General features: G+C 51.7%; 9 protein-coding genes across 9 annotated transcripts; 6 read left to right on the plus strand and 3 right to left on the minus strand.

The window, feature by feature from the left end:
* Nucleotides 1-2,321: 2,321 nt before the first annotated feature.
* J4E85_006198 (uncharacterized protein) lies at nt 2,322-4,144 on the plus strand (the record flags this gene model as incomplete). Its single annotated transcript, XM_051470438.1, has 2 exons — nt 2,322-3,788; nt 3,839-4,144. 2 exons carry the CDS (start codon nt 2,322-2,324, stop codon nt 4,142-4,144), a joined length of 1,773 nt encoding a protein of 590 aa, XP_051325926.1.
* A 1,228-nt stretch (nt 4,145-5,372) lies between these two features.
* On the plus strand, nt 5,373-6,096 carry J4E85_006199 (uncharacterized protein; the record flags this gene model as incomplete). Its single annotated transcript, XM_051470439.1, has 2 exons — nt 5,373-5,419; nt 5,472-6,096. The coding sequence occupies 2 exons, from the start codon at nt 5,373-5,375 to the stop codon at nt 6,094-6,096; spliced, it is 672 nt and encodes a 223-aa protein (XP_051325927.1).
* An 837-nt stretch (nt 6,097-6,933) lies between these two features.
* On the plus strand, nt 6,934-7,663 carry J4E85_006200 (uncharacterized protein; the record flags this gene model as incomplete). The annotated part of the gene is made up of 2 exons (XM_051470440.1): nt 6,934-6,980; nt 7,030-7,663. The coding sequence occupies 2 exons, from the start codon at nt 6,934-6,936 to the stop codon at nt 7,661-7,663; spliced, it is 681 nt and encodes a 226-aa protein (XP_051325928.1).
* Nucleotides 7,664-8,258: 595 nt separating this feature from the next.
* J4E85_006201 (uncharacterized protein) lies at nt 8,259-9,791 on the minus strand (the record flags this gene model as incomplete). The annotated part of the gene is made up of 8 exons (XM_051470441.1): nt 8,259-8,382; nt 8,440-9,053; nt 9,101-9,126; nt 9,178-9,322; nt 9,383-9,405; nt 9,459-9,538; nt 9,589-9,623; nt 9,687-9,791. The coding sequence occupies 8 exons, from the start codon at nt 9,789-9,791 to the stop codon at nt 8,259-8,261; spliced, it is 1,152 nt and encodes a 383-aa protein (XP_051325929.1).
* Nucleotides 9,792-11,703: 1,912 nt separating this feature from the next.
* On the plus strand, nt 11,704-12,485 carry J4E85_006202 (uncharacterized protein; the record flags this gene model as incomplete). Its single annotated transcript, XM_051470442.1, has 2 exons — nt 11,704-11,759; nt 11,813-12,485. The coding sequence occupies 2 exons, from the start codon at nt 11,704-11,706 to the stop codon at nt 12,483-12,485; spliced, it is 729 nt and encodes a 242-aa protein (XP_051325930.1).
* A 387-nt stretch (nt 12,486-12,872) lies between these two features.
* On the minus strand, nt 12,873-13,745 carry J4E85_006203 (uncharacterized protein; the record flags this gene model as incomplete). Its single annotated transcript, XM_051470443.1, has 3 exons — nt 12,873-13,493; nt 13,579-13,671; nt 13,719-13,745. 3 exons carry the CDS (start codon nt 13,743-13,745, stop codon nt 12,873-12,875), a joined length of 741 nt encoding a protein of 246 aa, XP_051325931.1.
* Nucleotides 13,746-13,927: 182 nt separating this feature from the next.
* OCT1 (Mitochondrial intermediate peptidase) lies at nt 13,928-16,309 on the plus strand (the record flags this gene model as incomplete). The annotated part of the gene is made up of 1 exon (XM_051470444.1): nt 13,928-16,309. One exon carries the CDS (start codon nt 13,928-13,930, stop codon nt 16,307-16,309), a length of 2,382 nt encoding a protein of 793 aa, XP_051325932.1.
* Nucleotides 16,310-16,573: 264 nt separating this feature from the next.
* Nucleotides 16,574-22,751, minus strand: J4E85_006205 (uncharacterized protein; the record flags this gene model as incomplete). Its single annotated transcript, XM_051470445.1, has 2 exons — nt 16,574-20,893; nt 20,943-22,751. The coding sequence occupies 2 exons, from the start codon at nt 22,749-22,751 to the stop codon at nt 16,574-16,576; spliced, it is 6,129 nt and encodes a 2,042-aa protein (XP_051325933.1).
* Nucleotides 22,752-23,090: 339 nt separating this feature from the next.
* J4E85_006206 (uncharacterized protein) lies at nt 23,091-25,111 on the plus strand (the record flags this gene model as incomplete). The annotated part of the gene is made up of 2 exons (XM_051470446.1): nt 23,091-23,134; nt 23,188-25,111. 2 exons carry the CDS (start codon nt 23,091-23,093, stop codon nt 25,109-25,111), a joined length of 1,968 nt encoding a protein of 655 aa, XP_051325934.1.
* Between the last annotated feature and the right edge of the window lie 337 nt (nt 25,112-25,448).

Consider the following 25,448-nt stretch of genomic DNA (forward strand, 5'->3'; position numbering starts at 1 on the left):
CTGTTTAGTTTCTTTCTTGCATAAGGTGAACGCGCCAAATTTTGCCCAGGTTGTTGCGATTCACACAGCAGTGAAACGCCGTTGAAATCCATTACTTGTAGTTACCTCTGCCCATCGCGGCGCATTCTCGATGTTCCCGGCCCTCTGCCCGTCTCTGCCCATATCGACCGATGCATATGGCACTGGGAATGCTCGTCGCCAAATCGCGCCAAGCAATCAACGTAGACAGTATGGAAGTAGAGTAGAAAGAGTTGACGAGACGAAATTAAGCACCTACCGTAGCACGGCAGCTGGTGTGTTATAGCTGCTTGTCGAAAAGGGTGAATCTCCTTGTGCGTCTGGGTGTTGATGCTTGCCTCTGTGACGGTGTTCACCGTTGTCGAGGACGGCCCCGAGGAGCGATGAACGCTAGGCCATTTCAGCTTTAGCGTTACATTCCGATAAGTCGGACCTTCCACGTACGCGATTATTGTCTTTTCTCTGTCTTTTGCGCTTAAGCCCTAAGAAGTCTTTTTATAAGAGTACTTTAGTTATATATATTAGAAAAAAAGATATTTAGTAATAGTAGTTTACTAAACTATTTATTTAAAGTAGTTATCTTTATATATACTTATAGTAGTAAAAAATAACTTTATAATAAATATATAATAAGTTATTATAATAAGTTTTATAATAGCTTATAAAGTAAAAATAGCTTATTTAAAACTAAATATAAAGCCTAACTAGCTTATATATAAGAGCTTTTTTACTATTACTTTTTTTACTTCTTTATTATAATTATAAGTATAATAATTTTTTTTAACTACTTTAACTACTATTTTCTTATTATTACTAATACTTAAATAGCTTATTTTACTTTTTTAGTTTTTTCTTTACTTTTTAAATATAAAATTATTTATTATATAGCTTTATTTTTTAAGAAATTTTATAATTTATACTATAAAAAAAAGAAGTAAATAAAATATATACTTAAAATAAAAGTAGCTATTTTTTTATTTAAAAAGCTTAATAATAGTATATAATTTACTTAAGTAATAATATAAAGTTACTAATATTTTTTTTAGTTTTTAGTTTTTTTAAGTTTTATACTAATAAGCTTATAAAGCTTAAAGTGCTACTTTAGAAGCTATTCTTAGTATAGCTATAGCTAATATATACTAAGTAGCGCTTTTTTAAAATAGTAAAAAAAATTAAGTAGTAGCTAGTATTAGTAAATATAGTAATTAATTACTATAGTAAGTAATTTTAGTAAAAGTAAAAGTAAAAAAAAAGCTAGTATTATAAGTTAATTTTATAGCTTTATAATATTTACTATTTATATAAGTAGTATTATAGAAAAAAAAAATTTACTTCTAAACTAGCGCCTTAGTAAATAAAACTAGGATTATATTAATATATTAAGGGACGTAATTATTGTCTGTCTACGCTTTGCGCATTAATGCATCCAGCGCCATGTACTCCCAAGCGCACTACTCCATACCAGTGTCAGTTCACAGAGTGAAAGTCAGGACGCATCGCAGACACTTGCGCCTTCCTGAATGCTAATCTAGTGTTCGCGCAGTCCCCCTTCGACCTTTCCGAACACAACTTGGCATGACGGCGTAGATGCACGCTTTCTCCATTCTTACTATCGGAATCTTCGTCGCAGGGTACTCGACCGCCCGTTGGGATCTTGTGACGCGCGTCTACGAACTAGGTATCTTTGCCTGGGATCACGGCGTTGTGACACGGACTGCTAAGGGTTTCTGCCTGCTGTCCCTGCTGTTCTTCCTCTTCATACTACCCGTTGTGCGCATCGCGACACAAGAGACAGACTTGGTCAGTATGAGCCTTGATCGCACTCCCGGGTCCCTACTAACAGCATCAAACAGCATCCCCGACTCGCAGGCACCGGCATCTCTGCGCGCGAGCAGCTCAAACGTCGCGGTTCCTTCTAGCTAGCGGGGTAGCAGGATGATGACATGGTCACACACAATGGGTTGATGCGCGTATTCTGGCCGTCAGACGCTCCAAAGGACTCTGTGCCGGGTGTTCTGGTGGGGTTCAGAAACTCGAAGTCAGATGTCTTTGTGGTAGCTGTGCTTCAAGAAGTCGAGTTGCGTCAAGTCGAGAACGCGCTGCTTGTCGGGACCTTGCTGCGACACAGCCCACACGATGTCCAGGAACTACTTCAACGATGCGGACACTCTTCCTTGCGCGCCTTGGGCTACGTCAACCCCAGGAGCTCAGTTGAGCAGCCTGATAACGACCTCATCGTAGTCCATACCGACCCCTCGTTCCGATTTCCGCGCCTTCATCATCCTCACGAACCGCTCGCGACAATGCAAGTCATTGTATACGACCGACCGCACCCAACGCGTATGCAATACCTCTCGCTCAAACCAATCACGCTAGCACTGGGAGACAAAAGAAGGGTCGCAGAATGGGATGTAGCTTTCGAAGAGCTGGAGAAAGCAGAAGAGAAGGAGCGCAGAAGGAAGGCACATCTCGTTGAGAAGCTCAAGCTGCACACGGTGATTGCACACCCGCGCACTCAAAAGGAGCTGGCGTTGCCGATGCTCATCGAGCAGGTGAACTGTTCGCACGAATTGAACGCCCTATTACAGAAGAACATCGGCATGATAGGCAGGCGTATGAAGCGAGCCTTAAGTGTCAGTGAGCGGGTTGTCGAGTCTGCGAACGATCTCTGGGACTATATATGGCTTGTCCTCCATTATGCGTTCAGAGTCTGGATATGGCCGGTAGCCGCACAACTCTTTATTTTTGGGCTCATCACCCATCGCATAATGGGAGAAGCCGTTCTTCAGCTTCTCCATTGGCGACCAGGTTCTTCCGACTCGCCAGCTCTGAAAGACATCTCCGCAACAGCGCAACAGATTGACATACGATTACAACAGTCTTGTTACTGGCCCATTCAGTATCTCACCTTACGCAGGAGGAAAGTCAACTGGGAATCTATCACTAACAGTCATCCGGAGTATATCCGGTTCTACAATAGTCTGTGGCTGGTTGCCAACGATGTCATAATGGGCATCGCTGTTGGAACATTCATCATCGAGAACGCTTCGTTCGTGGCTGCTCAGGTCGATACCATATTCAGTACCTGGTCAGTCGACGGTCTACGGCGCATGATATCATGGCTTATGGGATGGCCTGGAGGCTTGAAGTTGAACACTGAACTGGCTGCGTTCCTGGGCGACCTTTTTCTTTGGGTCATTGATTACTGGGCGGGATGCATATCACTCCTGCGGCCACACCTACCTGCGCTGATCCAGATCATTGGCTTTTCCGCTTTCGCTGGCGCCACTATGCCCATCTCAATCTTCTCGGACCTCGTTTCACTGCTGACGCTGCACATCTACTCATTCTATGTCGCGTCTGCTCGCATCTTTCATTGGCAGCTTACGATAATCATATCCCTCTTCCACCTTTTCCGTGGAAAGAAGCGCAACATCCTCCGCAACCGAATCGACTCATGCGACTACGACTTGGACCAGCTATTGCTCGGCACTATTCTTTTCACACTGCAGTTCTTCTTACTGCCAACTGTGTTCGTCTTCTACTTGACGTTTGCGAGCGCACGCATTGCTGTCATCGGATTGAAAGCTGCGCTGGAGATGGGGCTTGCCTGTCTCAATCACTTCCCGCTCTTCGCAGTCATGCTACGACTGAAGGATCCTGGAAGACTACCTGGAGGAATCTGTTTCGAACTACAAGACACGACCGATCTTTCCTCTAGCACGACAAGCGAGACAGGCTCACCGCCGACGGCCTATGTGTTGCTGAAGGTAAGTCAAATTGCTGGATCCTGTGATATGCGAGAACTCACACTACGCAGTCGATCCCGCTGTCACTACGTGCGAAGTTCCAACCCTATTTCGACCTTGGCGATCGCATACGCAAGCACTACTTCTCGCCTAGCGTCTTGTTGTATCTCGTGTCAGGGCAATTTGTCCCACCGATTCACCGCCGCAACTTATACAGCTTGCAGTATAGCATGCTCCCCGCCAACAGAGCAAGTATAGGCGAGCTGTGGAAGAAGCTGACAGAAAGGAGTGCCGCGCCATCGCACGGGTCTAACGGGTACGCTGCAATGCCATTCAGGAAGGACATACTTAACGGTAAAAGTAGAAAAGTCACATGAAACTTTAAGTCATCTGTATCTGTCTTATGTCTCTGTTTCCTCATGCCTCTGCGTGTCTTCTGCATTCCTCTGTTATGTATTAGCTGCGGCCGCGTGTTGTTGCTCTACGAGAGACATATGTTACCCGCTCTCACATGCTATTTTCCACCTTCACCTCCAAACCCAAATCGAAAAAAAAAGAGGGCAAAAAAGAATCAACTCAACCCCCACCAAGCATCTGCTGACCGACGCCCACTCCGAATCGAACGGCGCGCCCTCCTGAGTTCAGCCCTTTGTGTGACAAATCCTTCTCTTATGTGTTTTTTCCCATTACCAGTGTCACTTTTGGTTTTGATGGACATGTTGTCTGTTCTTTCTCTAGGTTTTTCTAATCCGTGCAACGCACTCTATGTACCCGTCAGGAGCCCACCCGAGTCCGCCAAGTGGAGGAGAGTTGATGGTGGATGGGGTAATGTTGGGGTTTATATCTTCAGGTAAAGGTGGGTCTTGTAGGTGCTGATAATGGGTGGGCTCAGGTGAGAGGGCTTGCATGCAGGGTGGCGGGGCTAGGCAGACGGCGGGCTGGGTAGAGGGCGAGGTGAAGGTGAGTCTCAGAGCCAGTATGACGTGCGCGAAAAGGTCGCGCCTGTATCTGAACTGTTTGGGGTTTTGCTAACATCAAGATGTTGGTGAGGAGTGTAGTTGGGTCTCACATGGTGATGACGACATGGCCAAGGTACACGCAAGCGAATGTGAGCGGTCAGGAAGAGGTACAACATGGTGAGGCTGATCAGGTAAAGTTGCAAACTGCCAAATTACATCCAGGTGGGTGGCCGCATCGTCTGAGGCAGGTACGATGATGGCAAGATGTGTCTGCATGTTCAGGAAGTCGCGACTAGACTCGCGGCACGTGGTTGTCCTTCGCCCGGTATCCGCATCCTAATATCGTACTACCTGTGCTAACGCCTTTTACTTCCGCCCTGCCTTACGATCTAGCGGCAGCAGAAGACATTTGTTTGCTTAACCGTTTCCGTCGCCATTCTTGCGGGTTCTCTCACTCCATCCCCAAAAGCCGCTACGCCAATCGGAGCATTAGTCTTGTAACTCGCCCTCCACCTATAGACGCGGATCTGCCCACAGTCAAGTTCCAGTTCAACAGTCAGTATAGCTGCACCTTTTCGACAATCTCTTCCACCTCTTCCCGTAACACCCTCCGCAATTCAAGGCCACCAGGACGATATTACTCACGATGGAGTCACATACCGCTGCACAAGCTGCGAAAGTCAGCCCCATGAGGTAAGTCACCCTTCGCGACTGCCGCCCGCGGGATCTGACTTGTACAATCTAGCTTCGACCCGTCTTCCTTCTTGACTGTGCGCGTCGGTCCTGAAGGTTCCCAACAGGAGTTCTTGCTCCACGAAGGCATTATATGCAAACGGTCCGAGTTCTTTCGCCGCGCGATGAACGGCAACTGGTCTGAGAAGAAGGCTCGACTTGTTAAGCTACCTGAAGATGACCCCAATATTTTCGCTCTCTACGTCAATCTCGTGTATATGGGCGAACTGTCCAGGCCATCAGACCTTACCAAGACGACTTCGAACGAGTTCCAAGCGCACATCCTGGCCACCGTCAAATTCTACGTCCTCGCTGAGAAGCTGCAAGACAAGCAAGCTAAGAATACTGCTCTAACAACTACTCACGCCGATATGACACGGAGATCGTCTGCCGACAAGCTACCCAATGCTGAGATCGTCGAGTTCATGTACAAGAACACGTTGAAAGGTAGCCCTGGACGACGCCTCATGGTCGACATTTGGAACGATGACAACACTAAGTGCATTCTCGAGCAATCGGAAGTCGTATGCAAGGAATTCTTCATCGATCTCGCCTATTCACTTCATGCTTATCGCCCTGCACGTATGCGGAACGTTGCATCTGTCTCGTCTTTCACCTCGTATCATGAACAACTTTGAGCCTTACTCTTGGGGTTGCCATTATGGACTTGCACCGGATGATCGTGGAGTTCGTGGTCGGCGGAATGAATGGAAATCGGATGACTGATCTTTGATGATAGCCTGGAAACAGTCGTATGAAGGCAAAGAGACACGTAGCACAGGTAGCCAGTCAAAATAGCGCGGCAAATCTACAGCGCTTGCAGGAATCAACATTCGCTTGCCAATTGATGCAATGCGTCATAATCTTTAACATCCTACGAGACCCAAATCCCACGGAGATATGCTCGTCTTCTGATTTCGAGCCTTCACCCTCCTACATGACACTGTACTTGAAACTTTCGTTTTGTTTCCACCTGTCAGTGTACCACTATCGTGCGGCAGCAGCGTCCATCTAGGGAGCATCTGTAAACATAGTAGCCGTATGTCTCTATGGGTTTACATTACGAATGCTGCGTTGATTCTTCGGTCATCCTCCAGTTTGAACATCAGGTGCTTCGCTAGCTGCACCTCCTCATACAAGGGAAAAGCTGAACAAGTCTGCAGACTACATAGACATAAGTGAATGCAAAGTGGGTATATTAACATCGATGTAGGCCCCAGAGTGTTCACCTTTTCCCTAGGTTGACATGGCACCATCATCTAAGGCTAGCTGTAGGCGGTCGCTCACCGCGCGCAGACACCGATGATGTCACTCGAATTCACCAGTCACCGCACCAGATTTGGACAAACGAACTTACCGCTTCGGGGTCTGTTTTTCGCTTGCACCTACTTCAAACCTTTCGCTTTCCACATGCCCTTCGCCATCTCGCACTTCCCCGACACCAATCAGGTAACTCTGCCATCATCGTAGCGGCCATGGCGACTCCAAAGGCCACTCGAGGAGACGTGAAGAAAGCGATGAGGTCAGTAAGCATGGGCAAGAACATCAGTATCAGAGACTAACCATTGCAGCTTTGACCCATCCAAGCTCGTCACAGTCATCGTGGGCAAAGGGCTACACCAAGAGCGCTTCTCTATCCATGAAGAGATCGTTTGCGCCCGTTCAGAGTTCTTCAAACGCGCACTAAACGGGAAATGGACGGAGAGCAAAGAACGCATCGTCAGATTGCCAGAGGACGACCCAAAAACCTTCGGCATCTACACGAACCTTGTGTACACCGGTCTTGTCCTCACCGACACCCTTGAGGAGCCAAAGACTTCAACTCTCATCTGTGACGAGTATGATAAGCTCATCAAGCTATATGTGCTCGGCGAGAAGCTTCAAGACAAGGCTGCAAAGAATTCGGCCATCCAGAGTCTACTAGAGGTGACCTTCGAGACGGATGCAGAAGGCATGGGATATATCCCGCGGGGCGATACCGTCTGCTACCTATACCAGGGCACATATACTGGCAGCCTCGGTCGTCAGCTTATAACAGACTCGTGGATGCAAGTAAGCACTGATTATTTGAGCAGAGTCAAGGATGGACTGCCAAAGGATTTCCTCGTTGACCTTGCCATCGCACTACTAGGCGAACTTCCAAAGAAGAAGCCAAGGCTGGTCACGATGGCCAACAAAAGCAAATACTTGGAGAATATGGATTGACTGCCCACCGAGGCACCAAAACTTACAGTCAGCTTGGAAGAGATACAGCGTTTCAGCATGTGACAGAAGCTGAGGTAATCAACCAGGATATCGTTGAAGATATCGCGGCTAGCTATGTCAGCGAAACGCAAGACGGGAAGACGAAGTTCATTGGACAGAGTTGCAGCAACTGCATGTACACGAATCTGGTTCAGCCGCACATAGTCCGAATGACTTCCATCACCTATGACAACGAAGACCAACTCTCTACACACATCATAGTGACTCGTCCTTGTATTCACAGACCTGAGATAGCAACGAACCGAATGACATTAACAACTAATCCCCTCACCCAAACACCATAGAAAGTCCAAGTCTCATACATCGTAAATCGCAGACCCTCAAGCAACAGGATCCCAACCACCGCTCAAGGCTTTTTCAATCGACACAAGCCGCCGAGAAAATATGCAAAGAACAACAACAGCAACAAATTACCTCCTTGCAATCCATGTAAAAGGAAAGAAGGCACGATCCCCAGAACCCCGATGAATGACCAACGCCAAGAGCTAAATCATATGCATATGTGCCAGCTAATACTGGCTGTTCCAAACGTGTATTATAATATTCCCGATGAAAAGGTGGATTCGTCGTCGTCAGAGGGAGGCTGCGGCCAGTGGTCGGGTTTGGGTATTGTGCTGCCGGCTTCGCCGTCGTTAGGTTTGCGCCCCCATACTACGTAGCTGGTAGATGTTAGTGTGCGTCTCTCAATCTCGTCACATGTTCAACAAGCGACTTACAAGTTGTAGTAGGCGTGCACGCTCTCGTCTGCGAGCGAGTTCCTCACATGCGCGAGGTAGACTTCGACCTCTGCTGGCGTCCAGCCCAGGCCGGTGACGAAATATTCGATCGTCCATCCGTGCAAACCGACGAGCATATTCCACATGCAAAACTTGCCGTACATGTTCGACTTGTTTTCTTTCGGCCATGGATTCACGGGCAGAGCGAAGACCTCCTCGTGCACATCCACGAAGCCGGCTTCTCGGTACCACCTCTTTAATTTGTCCGCGATGCGCAACGGCCGGCCCAGGATGTGCGCGGCCTCGTCCTGCAGATTTGACCATTCAAGTAGCGGGTAACTTTCCGGCATGCCTTCGGCACACTGGAGCTTGGAAAATATCTCCTGCGACTCCATCCATCCACCAGGTTTCAGATTGTTGAAGCCCTTTTGTATGATTTCTCGGAAATCTGTGAAGATGCCGTGCATGAAGCGTGTGTGGACGTAGTCGTAGGTATAGGGTTGTTTCTCGGGGAACCACCATGATGTTTTGAGGATGTTGTCCAGCCAGAAGTCGACGTTGTTGGGCAGTCTGTCTTTCTTGGGTTGGATCGCGGACAAGTCGATGCCTTCAACCTGATGTCTGGTTAGCGTGGCCATGAAGAGAGCATTGCATCGCGTACCCGCCAATGTTTTGGAGCCTTCTTTGCTGTTGCTTGTCAGTCGTGTTTCCACAAGGAGCGACAGACACAGCACATACCCATGGCGATGCACCATTGTCCGGTGCCACAGCCAATGTCCAGCATCCTCGACGATCTCTTTGTGTTCAGCGGCGCGAAGTAGTGTTTGCCTTGCAGCAGTCCTGTTATGATGTGATGCTCCCATTCCAGGCGATATATCTCGAGCTGTGGGTATGCGAGTCAGCGAAAGGGCGATGGGCGAATATGGGTTCTAGCAGCGCGTACCTCGTCGTTGGGGAATGGGTAGGCTGGAATCAATTAGCTAAAGTCAGGCGAAAAGTCATTCGGTAGGTATGCGTACCTCCAGCATGAAAGCCATGGTAAGTTCGGCCGTACTTCTTCTCGACGCCATACATGCTTGGCGTGAGGCTTTGCACCTCGCTGCAATGTGTAAGCGCATGGAGTATCTGAGGGGAGAGGAGGAGAGGTACAAGTCGTTGAGTTCTCCATCTGACGGTGCATCCGACTACATATCGCGATTAGTTTGGGGTCCATGGTACGTATGTAGTGGGGAGAGCAGGCGGCATACATCAGCTGGGTCGGCCGTCGAGTGTGTGAAGTCGGTGAGATTGGTGGCACTGGACAGCGGGCGCAGCTTGGTCTTGCGCACACGGTCAGTCGCAGAGGTGGCCATGATGTCTTGGGGATGCGCTACGGTGCGCTACAGGACTCGCCCCGAGTCGTGTCGAGGAAGAGGCGAAACCCAGCGGAATGGATAATGTCGTTCCCAAGGCCCTGGCCTTGGAGGGCGCGCCGACAGCGAAAGCGCCGACGGGAGCGCTAGGGGGCCAGTCAACCCCGCAGTCCTCGCAACCTCGACCGCCCTGTCTGCTGCCAGCTGTTGCAAAGACCCACAGCCACGCCCAACGTGTCGAATGACACCGACAGCTTTACGCCTCATCCTGCCAGTACCGAGTGCGTGGCTTTGGACATGCGTCACTCCTTCCGAGAGATTGGGCGACCAGCTCACCGACCATCCCCCGGGTGCACACCATCAACACGCCCGTCAATGTCTCAATGCCACCATTGTTGTCTTCTTCCTTTGCCTCCCGGGCGCTAACACGACCTAAACCTCGGCTCCTGACCCAGTTCTGGGAATGAGACCTGATCTGCCTTGCTCTGCTGTGTGTTTGGGGCACAGTTCTCTAGCGTACACAAAGGACTTTCCCAAACGGCTTCCAACCTGCGGCTATCGGAATTCCAAATGATTCCCTGCCATTGTCTCTATCATGGTTTTCGTCTTCGTCTGGTTCAGCCACTCGTAGCTCGGCGTTTCCGGCGCCTTGGCCGCGTGAGCTGCATTGGAAGGAATGCGTCGGGCGCATCAACCAATGTATCGGATCCGGGGAAGGCCGTGTCAAATCATGCCATTCTGACCAAACTGGCGGTTTACCTGCCACTGCGGCCTGGACCGTTGGACCGTTGGGGAGAAACGTTCGCAAAGCTGACAGAATCCGTGCCGACCCTCACTAGTATCCCAGCGATGTATATGCAAGGTCTGGCTGTTGAGAAGTGCATCATGTCGGGATACTTGCTGCAAGGAGAAATCGCCGAGGTATTGGAATTCTGCCACTTTCACAAGAGAGGCCTGGTCAGCATGCAATGCAATCACCAAGTCTGTTGGAGTCGCAGATAGGCGTGGTGGTGGATACAAGAATCAGCAAGGAGACGACCGCTTTCGTACGAACCACTCAAACCGTAATGCGCATGTTGTGGGGGTGCGTAGTATGTGGCAGTCGTTGCGGGCTTTGAAAGCGTTCTGCCTAGCATCATCCAACGGCGTCCCCTGCTATGCCATACACCGTTCGGCGACCATGCATCAAAGCGATGAGCTGTCATGCATGTGCATCTTGAACAAGTCGGCCATGCATGGTAGTCTGTGGTGTAGGGTCGTAAGTAGCGCGCTTGGCGGAGATGCTAAGAGCTTTCTATCAGATGTGGGCAATGTTGACTTGTTTGTATCGTAAGAGTGACGAACTTTTAGTGCTTAACGTCACTGGTAAGCCGCCCATAGATGGCTCTCGCGATTTTCGTGAGCGCCTTTAAGAAAGGGGACTCGTTCGCAGTGAAGAGGAGGTAGACGTGTGTCGTAACGGATAGGCAAGTGTGACTGCTGTCTGGAGAGCGTTGTTGCGCTGTCGCTCTTACCCTGCAAGTGCAAGGCGAGATTGGCTCTTTCCACTTTCAAAATGGGAAGTCGCCTGAGCTGAGACGTGACTACCCCAGTATGATCTCTCCAAACGTCGTTGTCTCTCAGGCGGATCCAAAGACAATCAGATTGCCACGACGGTATATCGCATACTGGCCAAAATCGTAGCCACGACAATTCTTTGTTAGGTCTCTCACCTAAGTCACCTTCACCTATCACCATTTCATTCTTCGTGCAATGGCCTCACTACAAGTAAAGTGGCGCCAGGAGTATCGCGCTACCTAGATAGTATATATTATCCATGCTAACCAGCCAACAAGCTTACCACCCACATCACTCTCGGGAGTGTAAGGACATCAACTAATAGATCAGCAAGTTCAGCAACCAGGGCATCGCGATGACGGTGTCAAAGACTCGGGGCGCCGCACGCAAAGGTGCACACAAACGCGTACAGTAAGTTCTGCAGCGTGCACGACTCAAGACATCAGATCTGACAGTATCCGTAGTTTCGGGCGCCATATGGTCGATATCTTTGTCGGACCTGACGAACATCCTTTCAGTGTGCACCAAGACCTGCTTTGTTCAAGCTCAAGCTACTTCAAGGAAGAAGTGCAAAGCTCTCGCAAAGTTATCGAAGGCGAATGTTCGATCTGCACAGAAGGAATGTCGGGACATTTGCCGATTACTTATTGCGGACCTTGTGGTCAGAACTTCCACACTGGATGCATCCAAGAGTGGCTTGACAGAGAAGAGATCTGTCCTCTTTGCCGCACAGAATGGAATTACTTCGAGGACGAGGTTGGAATCTGCGAAACGAGTTTGGAAGAGTGCGATCCTCTGAGCTTCGACATGTACATGCAGTGGCTATATACTGGAACCATTCCAGTTTACCCTCATGGCGACCTTGAGAATGCTGTCCAAAACCGCTTCATCGAACTCATGAAAGCCCACATAGTTGGCGACAAGCTTCAAGATCCTGGATTTCTAAAAGCCATTTACGAGGAAATCATCGACTACAGTCTGACTGTCGAGAAGCTCCCTAGCCGGAAATCCGTCGTATTCGCATATACCAACGGAAGCGAAGTCTCTCTACTTCGCAAGTTCTTAGCGGCTCTGTATGCTGTACGGGCAAGCTCACACTTCAAAGACTTAGAGAGATTTCCAAAGCAGTTCATATAAGACTTGTTGCTTGCTTCGCTGTCGCGACGCGTTTACCAAAAGGACACCAGAAAAGTTTTGGCTGAGTGGCTTCCTGGAAGGGAGGGAGAAGAAGATGAAGGGGTCGAAGGGCCAAAGGCTGCCGTAGGTTAGTGGGATAGGATGAGAGTATAACATAAATGGACATAGAGGGCGGGCAGAGCTGCTGAATGGATTTGGCACTGGCTGTGCTTAGGAGAGTATGTGAGAAAAACATCATTCTTAAAATGTCAATGAATAGCACGAGATGGCAGCTGTAAAACAAAAGAAAATGCAAATCACATTGCGTGAAGATGGTCTTCCCACCCATGCCCCGCTACTAATAATGTACAGGTACTCGTGCCATGGAAGCTTTTGATAAGGTATTATTTACCGACCCTTCTTGACCCAGCCTTCAAGATTCTCGCGTGTATCAGCCAGCTTGCCCTCTACCATACCAACAGTTCCCTGCGCATGTGCCTTTCCAGTCTCGATGAATTGCGAGATCCTGTTCTTCATCCGCAGGTGGGTATCCGCAAGTACCGGGTATTTCTCTTCGTAGGTCCAGATGAGGTCTCCGACGTTCTTGGTGGTGATGGGCAGCACGAACTTCGCAGCGGTGATGCCGACAGCGACGGGGACGGATGTTCGAAGGAGGATGTTGCGGTTGCGCGTGACGATGGAACCGGCCATGGAGGAGACGAGGACGTAGAGTGCGCCTGGGAGGACCTTCTCGCCGGATTCCCTCGGTGGAGCCAATGAGCGGATGGTGCTTGTGAAAGAGTGCTCGAGACGGAGCGTCTCGGTGAGCGCGTTATCGACGGCCTTCTCGCCGCGGACAGCCTGCTCGTATAGAGCCATGCGCGCACGGCCGATCTGGACTGCGAGGCGGTCGGTCGGTGTCGGTCGGTAGCTAGACTCTGGAGATAAAGTGTTGGACGGCTCTGTCAGGGCGGGAGCGGTAGGCGCTGTGGTATCGACGGGCATATCATCGTAGATAGGTTTGCGATCCTACTTTGACGTTAGTACTACGGTTAAGAGGGGAATAAAGGGCCCAAAAAAGCTTCGTCGGGCGTTCGAGGGCATTCCAACGTACAAAGTGGTCGGCAGGTCGCTCCTCTGCGTATACGGTCCGTGGTGCGAAGATTGCTGCGGCGGAGAGGGCGGCCATGGCGGGGACAGCGGCGCGCTATGCGATGTCAATACACAGTCTGTCATCTCTTGCGGGCTACTCACCTGCCGTAACAGCGGTCTGAAAGCCATGTCGAGCGTGGGGCAGGCGCAATGGGTTGAGTCTGGTAATGTCCAACTGGTGATGTTGAGCTCAGAAGACGCGGAAACGGCCGTGCGAGCGCCGCAAGATTCCCGCCCGTCCTCGGCTTAGCTATGACATCGTTTGTCTCGTCCGACTTCTGCCAGCCCACCCTTCACCCGTGCAACCCAATATGTTCAAGCGCCTCGCTCGCCCAAAGCAGTCGCCATGGGTCTGCCAACAATGCCTGCGCTCCTCCCAACGCCAACGACGTTTCAACTCCACATTCGCCGCCGCCGCCAAAGCACGCGACACTGCGCCGCCCAACGCTCTCTACGGCCTGTCTGCCAGCGGCAAGACAGATGACGACGCCCTGCGCAAAGTGTTCGACAACGCATCTTTCTGGAATGACTTCAAGCGCGCATCGCAAAAGGGAAAACCCACGGGAATAATAGGGAACCAATACCTCACCCACCCACAGGGCTTCGTCGACTTCGTTACCGTAACAATACAACGCTGCAATGCCGTGGTGCAAAAGGTGGCGGCCGCGCAGTCGACGGAAGACTTCAAGCACATGGTCAAAGACCTGGACAAGCTCAGCGATCTACTATGTCGGGTGATAGACTTGGCCGACTTTGTAAGAGGCACGCATCCGGATCGCAAGTTCCAGATGATGGCGATGAAGGCCTACCAGACGGTGTTCCAGTACATGAACCAGCTGAACACCACGCCGGTACTGCACGACCAGCTGAAGAAGGCGTCGGAGATATCCGAGGTGTACGACACATGGAGCGAGGAGGAGCGCATCGTTGCGCGGATATTGATGGAGGATTTCTCAAGATTTGGCATCGGACTAGACGATAAGACAAGGGAGCGGCTGGTAGATCTGAGCGGCGAGATTGCAGACGTGGGGAACGAATTTGTGGAAGGCATGGCGCCAGAGAAACGGGACTTGAGGTTCAAGTCGTCGAAGCTGAGAGGGCTGGATCCAAACCTCGCGAAGGCGCTGACGAAATGGGGTGAGACCAAGATCTCTACCATGCATTCCGAATCGCAAGCGGTTTTACGATTCGTAGACGACGCAGATGTACGGCAAGAGACGTACCAAGCTGTCCGGACAGCCAACAAACCAAGCATCGCGAGATTAGAAAAGCTATTGAAACTGCGAGTGGAATTGGCGCAGACCTCAGGCTACGAGACATTCGCACATATGACGCTAGAGAACAAGATGGCGCGAACACCAGAAGCTGTCAATACATTCTTAAAGGCCCTCTATGAGGACAGCCGGCCGGCTGTTCTCGCTGATCTAGAAGAGCTGATGGAGTTGAAGAGAGGCGATGCCCACCAGGATAACTTCCCTGATCGCATCAACGCCTGGGATAAATTCTATTATACACAGAAGATGCTAGCCTCTATGGAGAGCCACTACAGGCAGCGAACGCCCGACTCTTTATCTGCATACTTTTCCGTTGGTACTGTACTACAGGGTATATCGCGACTCTTCGACCGTCTTTATGGCGTCCGATTCGTTCCCAAAGAGACGCAACCAGGGGAGGTATGGGACGATGGTGTTCGCCGACTAGACGTCATCTCAGACACCGAAGGTCACATTGCAGTGCTCTACTGCGACCTATACTCACGACCCGGCAAGACCCCCAACCCAGCGCACTTCACTCTCCGCTGCAGCCGTGAAATCCTCTCTTCTGAGATGGAAGAGATGGCCCACATGCCGCATCGCTTCTCCTCTCCCATCGAAGCCGCCACAGACGGCATGCCAGTATCTTACAACGCCGAACGAAACAGTTACTTCCAACTCCCCACAATAGCACTAATCTGCGACTTCAGCAAAGCATCGCACTCCCGCCCCACCCTACTCAACATCCACGACGTGCGCACCCTCTTCCACGAAATGGGCCACGCACTCCACTCCATCCTCGGTCGCACCGCCTTGCAAAACGTCTCCGGCACCCGCTGCGCAACCGACATTGCCGAGCTACCCTCGGTCCTAATGGAGCACTTCGCTTTCTGCCCCCACGTTCTAGGTCTCTACGCCCGCCACTGGGAAACCGATGCGCCAGTCCCCATGGCCGCGGTCGAAGCCCGACTCGCCATCGATAACAGAAACCAGTACTCCGAACTCGAAAGCCAGATCTTACTCTGCATGCTCGACCAAGTCTACCACTCGCCCATCGCCGCAGACCCCAACTTCAACTCTACGAAAGTGTACCACGACGTCTATAATAAATACGCTTCTGTCCCTGAGCCTGCTGGTACTGCTTGGCAAGGCTTCTTCGGCCACTTGTTTGGATACGGGGCTACGTACTATTCTTACCTCTTTGACCGGGCGCTAGCGGCGAAGATATGGAAAGATGTGTTCCAGCATAATGGCCAGGAAGGTAGTTTGGATAGGGAGAATGGGGAGCTTTATAAGAATGAGGTGCTTAAGTGGGGTGGAGGTAGAGATGGATGGCAGTGCTTGGCTGGTGTGCTCAAGGATGAGAGGTTAGCTAAGGGAGGTGAGGAGGCTATGGCCGAGGTGGGGAAATGGGGGATTAGGGAGGCGAGGGGGAAATAGAGTGGTGATTGAGGTCATGTTTATATACGTTTAATGTTGCGACGCATGTATATATGATAGTTAGATGGTTAGACGGTAGACGATACGTTGAAACGCGCATGCATTTATATCATAGACATGGAGCTCTCAGATCAAGTAGAATACCTGCAATGTTATCTATCACTTTTGAACAATGTGAATTTGAAATGCTACTTCCTACACCTTCTAGATACACCTCTCCCCAAAACTTCATGCGGCAAATGCCCTCATCTCACACATCCCCTCCTACCCGCCCATCCCCCTCCCCCGGTCCATAACCCCCGCCTTAATCCTCTCCACAACCTCTCTACCCAACCACCTCAGCTTCCCATTTTGCCGACACGCCGCATCCGCCCACTCAAACACGCCCTTCAACTCCCTCAGCTCCTCGACCTTCCAGCTCTTCGCCAGCCTACCCAGCACCAACCTCGACTCCACGACCGTGGCTCCAGGATCCAACCAGCTCTTACTATGTTGATCGAGCGGCAGTATGAGTCCTGCGTCGCTGGCAGATATAAACTGCGATAGCGCGGGGAGGGTGAAGATCCAGTGGAAGAGGAGATTGGCCGTCTTGGATGATTGCGCGTCGTTGAGGGCGACAAGGGTAGAACTAAACGCCGTGGCGTACGTATCGTGGGCAGAGCGACGGCAAACGTTTAGTGTTTGGTTGCGCTCGAAGGATTTGAGATGGAGTGGGTTATGTACGAAATCTAGGGTCGTGGGCCAGTATGTCTGATCTGCTGTTTCGAGGCGGCTGATGAGATGGATTTCCGGGAGGAGACAGGGCGCTACTAGTGTTTTTGATTGGGGTACCTCGTTTCCTTCTTGGTTGTTCTTGAAGACGACGTTGATGGGCATGGATATGGCGCGTCCTGTGTCTACGTCTCGCACAACAAGACATCTGGGCTCGGCGGCTAGTACCCAGAAGTGACGGAACGCCTGGAGATGGGCCCGCGAGTCTTGTACGTCGGAGGGAAACAGGGGGTAGAATGCACAGATCAGACTGGCAATGGCTTTGTTGCTGCGACTGAAGGTCTGTGTACCACCCGCGATGAACAGAGTGCCGAAGGCCATATGAGCTGCGAGATGAGAGCCGTACGGAATATCCGGACCAATGCGGCCGTGGAGACCGCGCAAGCGACGGAAGACTTCGAGATCGCCAGTTCCTGCCATGACAGTTGCGGCTGCTAAAGCGATGAGATCTTGGCAGTTCCGGACTGTGTTCTTGGAAAGCTTGGAATCATAGCGTACGGCGGGAAGTTTGTTGATGCGTATCAGTTGATCCAAATACTTGATCAGAAAGTCGCGGACCTGGATATCCCCCGTACCAGCATGCTTGAGACTCACAGCCCAGAGCAGACCTGCAATGATGTTGTAAAAAGGCATTTGTTCGCTACGGAGTCGTGTAATGCCTTTGAGATCCCAGGCTTCGCGATAATCGTACGGCAGATTCTTGATGATCCAGGAGTCCGAAGCTTCGATGGTATCCCACATGATGACATGTTTTGCGAGGGTGCGGAGGAGGAAAATGTCTGGGCGAACGTAGTCGAACTGGGGCAGCGTGTCCGGGATGTCTATCTTGCGCGCGACGGTCTGGTCGTGGGTCTTCATGAAAATGAGTGCAACGGCGATGACTGCTCCAGCTGTGGCTTGATCGAGGATGTGAACAACGTTGACGGGCTTAGGCGCTACAGCGACTGTCATGAGACGCTCAACTATACGCATATCGTGGAGACCTCTAAGATCTTTACCCTTGCCCAGGTTGATGAAGCCAAGCGCGAAGCCCGCAGCCAGCCTGTAAGCTTCATCCCGCAAACTATCTGGTGGTTCTGATGGATCTGGAATCTCAACAAACTCGATCTCTGAAAGCATCACCTCGCTCATGCGACGGTGCTGTGTGTTGTAGTAGAGTAAACCAATGCCCATCAGGCCCGTGGTCTGGGTGTAGGGAGAGAGATTTAGCTCGGCTGCTCCTTGTGGAAGCATTCTTGTGACATGCACCGACAGTAGTCTTGTAACCAACGTATCCATGGTACCCATGAATGAGGCGGCTAAGCCCAGCAATAAGCCGACCGAAGTCATGGTGTGTTTGGGAGTAAGGTACTTGAAAGACAGCCACTTCGCAATCGTTCTTAGATGGCCATTCAGGCCAAGGCCAAGCAACAGTCCAGCATGCTTGTTCGTCAACTCTGAAGGTTTGTTGTACATGATCCATGACGTGTCGATGCCCTGGGCGTCGCGCGATATGCTGAGACCAGCTGCAGCACCAGCGTTGAAGAATGCCCAAAAGTACTTTTCCTCGGAATAATTTTGCCGTTCTGCAGTGACAACGTTACCCATTGGCTTCATGAGACATGATGTGGAGAAGCCGTATAGCGGGTATTTCTCTGTCAGCAGAGGTTTCTTACTGCTGAACTTGATCATGGAACTGCCTAACGGCAAAGAGAACGTGCGCACCATGACCCACTGCATAAGTGCTTTCTGTCCCTCGAGCATTGCTGCATCGTCTTGCCGGTTGTCAGCCTTGTACTCTGCGACAGTCTGCCGCAGAGGCTCTAGCAGCGTGTATGCCTCCATGAACCGCCTATCTTCGCGGAAGATGAGTCGCGTGATGTAGTGCCGATCGACTTCAGATGTTGATTGGATTGCTTCCATTCGATCAGCGCCTTGACATATAGTGTGAACGTCTCGTGTTGTGCCAGCTGCATGCAGACCCCCGCCTGTTGTGGCCAAGTGGCTATCGTGGGTAAAGTCTGCAACTGGCGTGTGGCTAAGATCCAAGTCTTCGCGCTGAACAAGTCTGAGTAGTGAGCTCGACCATGTAGTAGGTGGATTCGCCTGGCATCTCGTGATAGCTTCCATGAGTGGTGCTTTGGCGGCTTCCGGCAATGTGGCTAACAGCTCAGGGCTGATATTGCATGTCCTGATCAGCTCTACAACCTTCTTAGGGCTTGATGCAGGATCAATATCGCGGAAGAACCTGTGCAATGCTACAGTCCTGGGCGTTACGCCAGCTATAATCTCGTCGATGTTGATGGACGAGTGTGGAGAGGCTTTGGACTTCCGTATGAGCATCGCCAGTGTGGGGAATGGGGCATAATGCTGGGATCTCGTGACAGTGCTAAGCCACTCCATAATTGAAGGAGGTGCATCCCATGGCTGTGCATGCAGCCGAACTTTGCTGATCAATGTGGTTTCGTCATATGCCCAATCCTGACTCGAACCCCCATCAAGGTCGAAGAATCCACCTTGTCTCCAATCCCATGCTTCCCAACGAAGCCAGTGCCCAATCTGTGCTAACACGGGTGCGAGATTCCCATGTTGCATATCAGAGAAATCTTGGCACAGGGTGTCAAGCTTGCGCTCTTCACGGAAGAGATGGAGCGACACCACAATTTCAGACAAAGACGATATGCGAAGATCCTGCTTCTCCGAGGGAGACATTCGTCTCCAATGGTCATTGGTGGCTTTGCCGATCGGTGACTGGACATATTGACGAGCAAGTTCGAGGCAAGTTGGTATCATGCCGTTTTTGATGCTGATCTGTTGAGCGATTGTTGGCAACTGGCGCTGCAGTGAGTCACGCTTGGCCGGTGGACTCATCGCCGTCGATGTCGGACTAGAGTGCAACGCCCAGGCCCAGGGAGAGGACCCCCAACTCTTGGCCTGCGGTGTCGACGTCTGGCGATTGCACATAAGACGCCATGCTGAGTCCTCGTCATCAATAAACTCGTCTGGCTTGGCTTGGCTTGCAGGACGTCCAGAACTTCTTCGCTGAGTTGACTTTGCACGAGTGACCGTCCTCCCCTTCTTCTCATCGATGAAGGGTACCGCGAGAGTGAGCAAAGTCGCTACGAAAGCTGTCCAATCAGCACTAACATGCTCCGCTCCCTCATCCGATAGCGATTTGCGAATGTTCCACCAAATCTCCAGTAGAAATTCGCCTGCATAGTTTGGTAGAACCGTTGACAGCACTCGGAAGAGTTCAGCAACATAGCCATTCGAGGGTGACAGACGCAATACCATCCGATGGCGACGCAGCTCACCGTCATGTAGCTCTAATTTGCCGCTTTTCCCTAATGACGATAGCCCTCGTAACGGCTGACTCGGTTTTATGATTCGTCTTGACCCTACCGTTGCTCTGGTTTGATCGCGTTGTATGATGGCATACGGATCAAACATCTTCATGGAGTCCAAGGTGAGCTTCACCGGTAGGTGGCTACCCCAACCTGCAGTCAACGAGATACAAGATTCCTGGGGATTTCTTGAATTGAGTTGCGCAATTCGCTCGACATGGCCGTCACGGACTTTCACAAGATCCAGTGCGTTATCGAGCTGTCGCGAGCTGACAAATTTCGGTACGCAAGCATATCGAGGAGCCGCACTGGCCGACCCCGACTGGGTGGCCGATGCGGATGGTGATAGTCTTCTTCGTGAGACTGCGAGCTCACATTCGAGTGGAAGTTGCAGTGACGGATGGGATATGTACAGGTACAGCTTTCTCTCATGAAGGGTTGCTGAATTGAAGGGTGCATTCAGCGTAAGTACCTTTGGCTCATGCCATTCCTAATCAAGCGTTAGTAACGTCATGTTTCTGGGAACGATGCTGACTTACCTCAGAGTTTGAAGTGTTCCGAAGGGCAAAGAGGCCACTTTTGAGGTATTGTGTAACTGGGAGCTCTGCGATGACACTGATGATGAGCTCTTTGTGGAGTCCATCCCCAGGTTGCGGTCCTCCTTTACCATCAGGCGGTGCAAACAGATCATCAAGCTCGTCGTAGTCCTCTATAGTGTCGAATGTATCCTCGTCCATGACATCGTCCAGGGTGTCATCAATCGATACAGCACCTAAGCTCATTCGGGATGTAACGCTACCAGGGGTGGAAGCTCGATTCCGAGATTGTGAGAAGCCACCAAAACTTGTACGATCGTGACCCAGTGAGTGCCTACTTCGCTGACTTGCATTGAAGCTGCCACCAATACTGGTGCGGGACGTTGCCATGTCCTGAAACGCGCTTCTGTCGAAACTCGTTGAGAGTTCAGCCCGTGACAACAGCGAGCTCACTCGCCTAGACTCCTTTGGCTGGCGGGTGATGTCGGAATCGGGATTGAGCTGTGAGGCAAGAGCGTCGTCGACTGCTTGGTCAGAGAGACGTTCCTTGGTGATCTTGAAGGATGGGGGCTGAGTCTTGCTGCGTGGAGCACCACCAAAGCTTTCCCTCAATCTGTCAGCTCCACGAATTGCTGGCGTAGTTGCGCCTGTTCCTGGTGCAGTGCCGCCATATGAGCTACGGCGTCGAGACTTGGCTACTGGCAGAGGAATGTGCTGTTTGCGAGAACTTGATATTGATTTTGGCTCAAGATAGGCCGCAGACCAGATGGTAAATACATTAGTCTCGTGGTTTGCTGTGACTACTAGTAGAAGAGGCTTGTCATTACCACTGCGATCGAACAGAATCTCGTTCCGCGGAGACACGTAAATGATCTCCTCAGCTTTGTCAATCGCCTCGAGTCGCCGATGACCAGAGCCTTGGGAGGTCAAGAAGCTGCTGCGATCACCACCTGTAACAACGCTGACCACCAGTCCCAGCTCCGACAGCGGGTCTGTGAAGGAATATAACCTGGGTATCGACTCTGGATTTAGAGGCGCAATAGGATTGAACAAATCATCAAGAAACGTGTTTGCACCCGACAGGCGAGATTTACCATGTCGCGATGCGCCCATTGAAGAGCCATGCCGCCGGTGGGGTTTATGAAAGCTCTGTGAAAAGGAGAACTGTTGTGAGAGGAAAGACTGGTTGTTCGTGAGGAAGGAATTCTGTGGAGCCGACGGCAGCTGCGGACTGGTGGGCACAGGGTGCAAAGGAGCAAGCTTCCTCTGTAGCACAACACCGCGTGCTGCAGGAAAGGCCTTGTCCACCTCGAAGGGGAGGTTTACGATGTGTGTGGTGCCTGAGAGGAAGAAGACGTGTGCTTGCGACTTCAGGAAGACGACGAGAGCACGCGATAGCTTCTCCAACGTGGGCGTTGTGGGACTGGCTGGCGCAGTGGGATCGGTAGCAGGCTGGGTCCCTTGTGTGAGGAAGCTCTTTGCAGGGTCGACAGATTTGTGTTCTGACGAGTTGTCGGAAGGCTCGTGGGTGCCTTGGGAGGGCTCGTCTACCAAGAACCATGTCAAGAGCGCCTGCTTGACCTTCTCTTTCTCAATTTCAAAGTTGAACACCTTGCGTACAATACCGCCTCGCGACCAGATCACGTGGTACTCGGTGGTGACGAGCTCGTCGGTGTAGCCATCGGGGCTGTCGTCGGTGTAGGTGTCCCAGACATAGTCGCGGTCGGTGCTATCGTCGGTCAGGATGGACTCTTGGACCAGATACTGCAGGGCGGAGGGCTTGTGGACCCCGATTGAGCGAAGGGAGGCCATGCGAAAGACTGGCCCGCAACATGAGGGAGGTTCGGGTGGCGGGTGTGCGTCGGGGTGAGAAGGGCGGTTTGTTTGCGCGGGGCGCGCGATCTGAGGTGACGCGCTGCGGTCGAGCGCGACTTCCCCAGGGAAATGTTGACAAACTCCGCAGCACCTCCGAGCTTCCTTCACCCTCACACATCACGTCGCGCCACTCGTGCACCTCTCGTACTGCCAATATAACAATCAGACACCTTTCAGTCGTTCTGATTATAGTTGCGCTTCAGGCAGAAGTCGCATCCTTCGCCCTTTCCTCGTTACCTAGGCGGTAGCTTCGTTCACAACCCTCGAGCTGCAAGCATGGAGCCCATTGTCACCACGCAAGGGAAGCTGACTCAGCTGAGGTATGTTCTCCCCGCGCTGCGCGTCACACGACTACTGACATAGCGTCTTATAGGTACGAGCTTCCGCATCGCGTACACGACTCCACCGTATACCCCGTCAAAGCCCCCAATGGCTCGACCATCGTACTATACGGCCACGAGAATGGCGTCGGCATCCTATGGAGAGGCGGACGGCCCTTGAAGAAGACTGCGCCACCTCCAAAGCAGCCAGCGAAGCCAGCGAAAGTCAATGGAACAAGCAAGGATGCCATCATGATCATCGACTCGGACGATGACGAGCCTGCCAAAGCTGCCGCGGAGCCGCTGCCTAAGGCAGAGTTTGAGGATGAAGAAGAAGAGCTCGACCCAGACCAGCCGTATGCCTCGATCGTTCAGCAGCTGTCTCTGTCGCTCAGCACCCAAGTCCTCCACATCGCCGTACCCCAAATACCGAGCGCGTCGACCCTCCGACCCGCGGATACCATACCTCCCATATTCAGTCAAAACATCGTCTTCACTGTCGCATGCGCCGACTCGACCATCCGTATCATCACGCTGCCTTTGAGTCCTCCTCCACATGTCGCAAAAGACAAGCTACACGGCGTGAAGCCCCAGTTTGGCGAGAACGTTGTCAAGGTCCACGGTCACCAGAGCATTCCGATGGGTGTTACCATGACTTGGACTGCAAGAGGAGAACCAAGCTCTGCAGAAGATGGGGACGACGATGTGGATATGGACGAAGAGGAAGAAGACACAGCGAACTCTAGGCGCAAACCCCAATCGCGCACCGACGGAGGCTTCGACATACTTGTGGCATCCCACTCCGCCGAGCTGGGAGGTCTGCTCAAGCTGTTCCGATTTGAGCTGTCGGAGACGGCACTACAGGTGTCCCATCCTGTCGCGCCTTACAAGACGCTTGCCCTCAGCAAGCCTGCCTCTCGTATTGCCTTCAACACCGCTCAATACCCAAAACCTCGCCATTCGCAACTACTGATTGCGGACTCCGCAGGCACTACGCGCATCTACGATCCTTTTACACTACCAATTCGTAAGCGACGAGGAAGCGGTAGTCGCGCGGAGCCTGGCGCATTTGTGGGAACCTTTAGGTCATCCTTCGAGAGCGTCAAGAACGTTGCGCTCACTCCTGCTGTTCTCCCATCGCGCAAAGCTATCATCGACGCAGCGTGGGCTTCCGATGGTCGTCATATAATAGCTCTCCTGGCAGATGGCGAGTGGGGCGTCTGGGATGTCGACCGGTCTGGTCCAAGTCCTCCAGCAGATCCATCGGCATTTTCTCTTCGGGGGTATGTTGGTACAGCCGAGAAAGAAGGAACCTCTGGCGGCGCATCGAGTCCGAAGCGCGGAAGTCGCAATTCACTCGCTCCAATGACGCCGAATACACGTAAGCGGAAAGAGGAAACACTGTTCCAGGGCAGCGCGTCAAGTTCGACAGTAGCAACCAGAGGTGGCGTTTCTGTCGCGAGCATCAGGTCGAACAACGGAGTATCGGCAGAGGACTCGGTCCTCATTTGGTACGGGTTCGAGATCCACAGGATAGCAGATCTGATGAAGTTCTGGACTCGCACTGCTTCCGCCAGCAGCGGAGGTTCCTTACCTGGCCCTGGTCTCCAACAACAAGATGTTGTACTTTGCGGCGAATCCATCACCTCGGTCTCACAGTTCGACACCACAGCCCAAGCCTCGCGCATGGCCGTTCCAAGAGACATTCTCATCTCAGCAGAGCACCGCCTCATCATCACCGCCAGCACCAGCCAGCCTCTTGGACGTGATCTAAACGCCATGTTCGCGCGCGAAAAGGTGGAAGACGAAACATCGACCCGAACAGACCAGGCTCTCCTCACTCGTGGCGAGCTTGATCTCGGTGGCATGGACAGGATGCTCGAAAGCATGGAAGGCAGCGGAACTAGTGCAGCCGTTTCCAAGAACCTGACCATGGGTGGGCCTCGGAAGGTTCTCTTCGCCTCGTCAGCGGCTTGATCACAAACGAAAGCGCAACGACCGATTTACCTTTGAATAAAAGAAAGTGCTCCGAATGCACGGGAAGCCGGTACTTGAATACGATATCCCCAAATCATCATTTCGATCATCATAGCCGCCATACAAGCGGTAAGCGGTTCCCAGTGCTCCCTAACATGTCCCTTTCCTCTCCTTCGTGTTCTCAAAAAGAAAGCCCAGATCCAAAACATGCTTTCGCGGCCCAAGGTGGAGCTCAGCGACCAGACCCATTCCTGCTGCTCAGTATAGCCTAGCGATACATCAACTACCGTACTGAACCCACAGTCGCCGACAATCGCCCCTTTTACCCCTAGTACCC

This window comes from Alternaria conjuncta (assembly GCF_024043145.1).
Source record: "Alternaria conjuncta strain BMP 0040 chromosome Unknown scaffold_8, whole genome shotgun sequence".
In the NCBI taxonomy this organism is placed as follows: Eukaryota; Fungi; Ascomycota; class Dothideomycetes; order Pleosporales; family Pleosporaceae; genus Alternaria; species Alternaria conjuncta.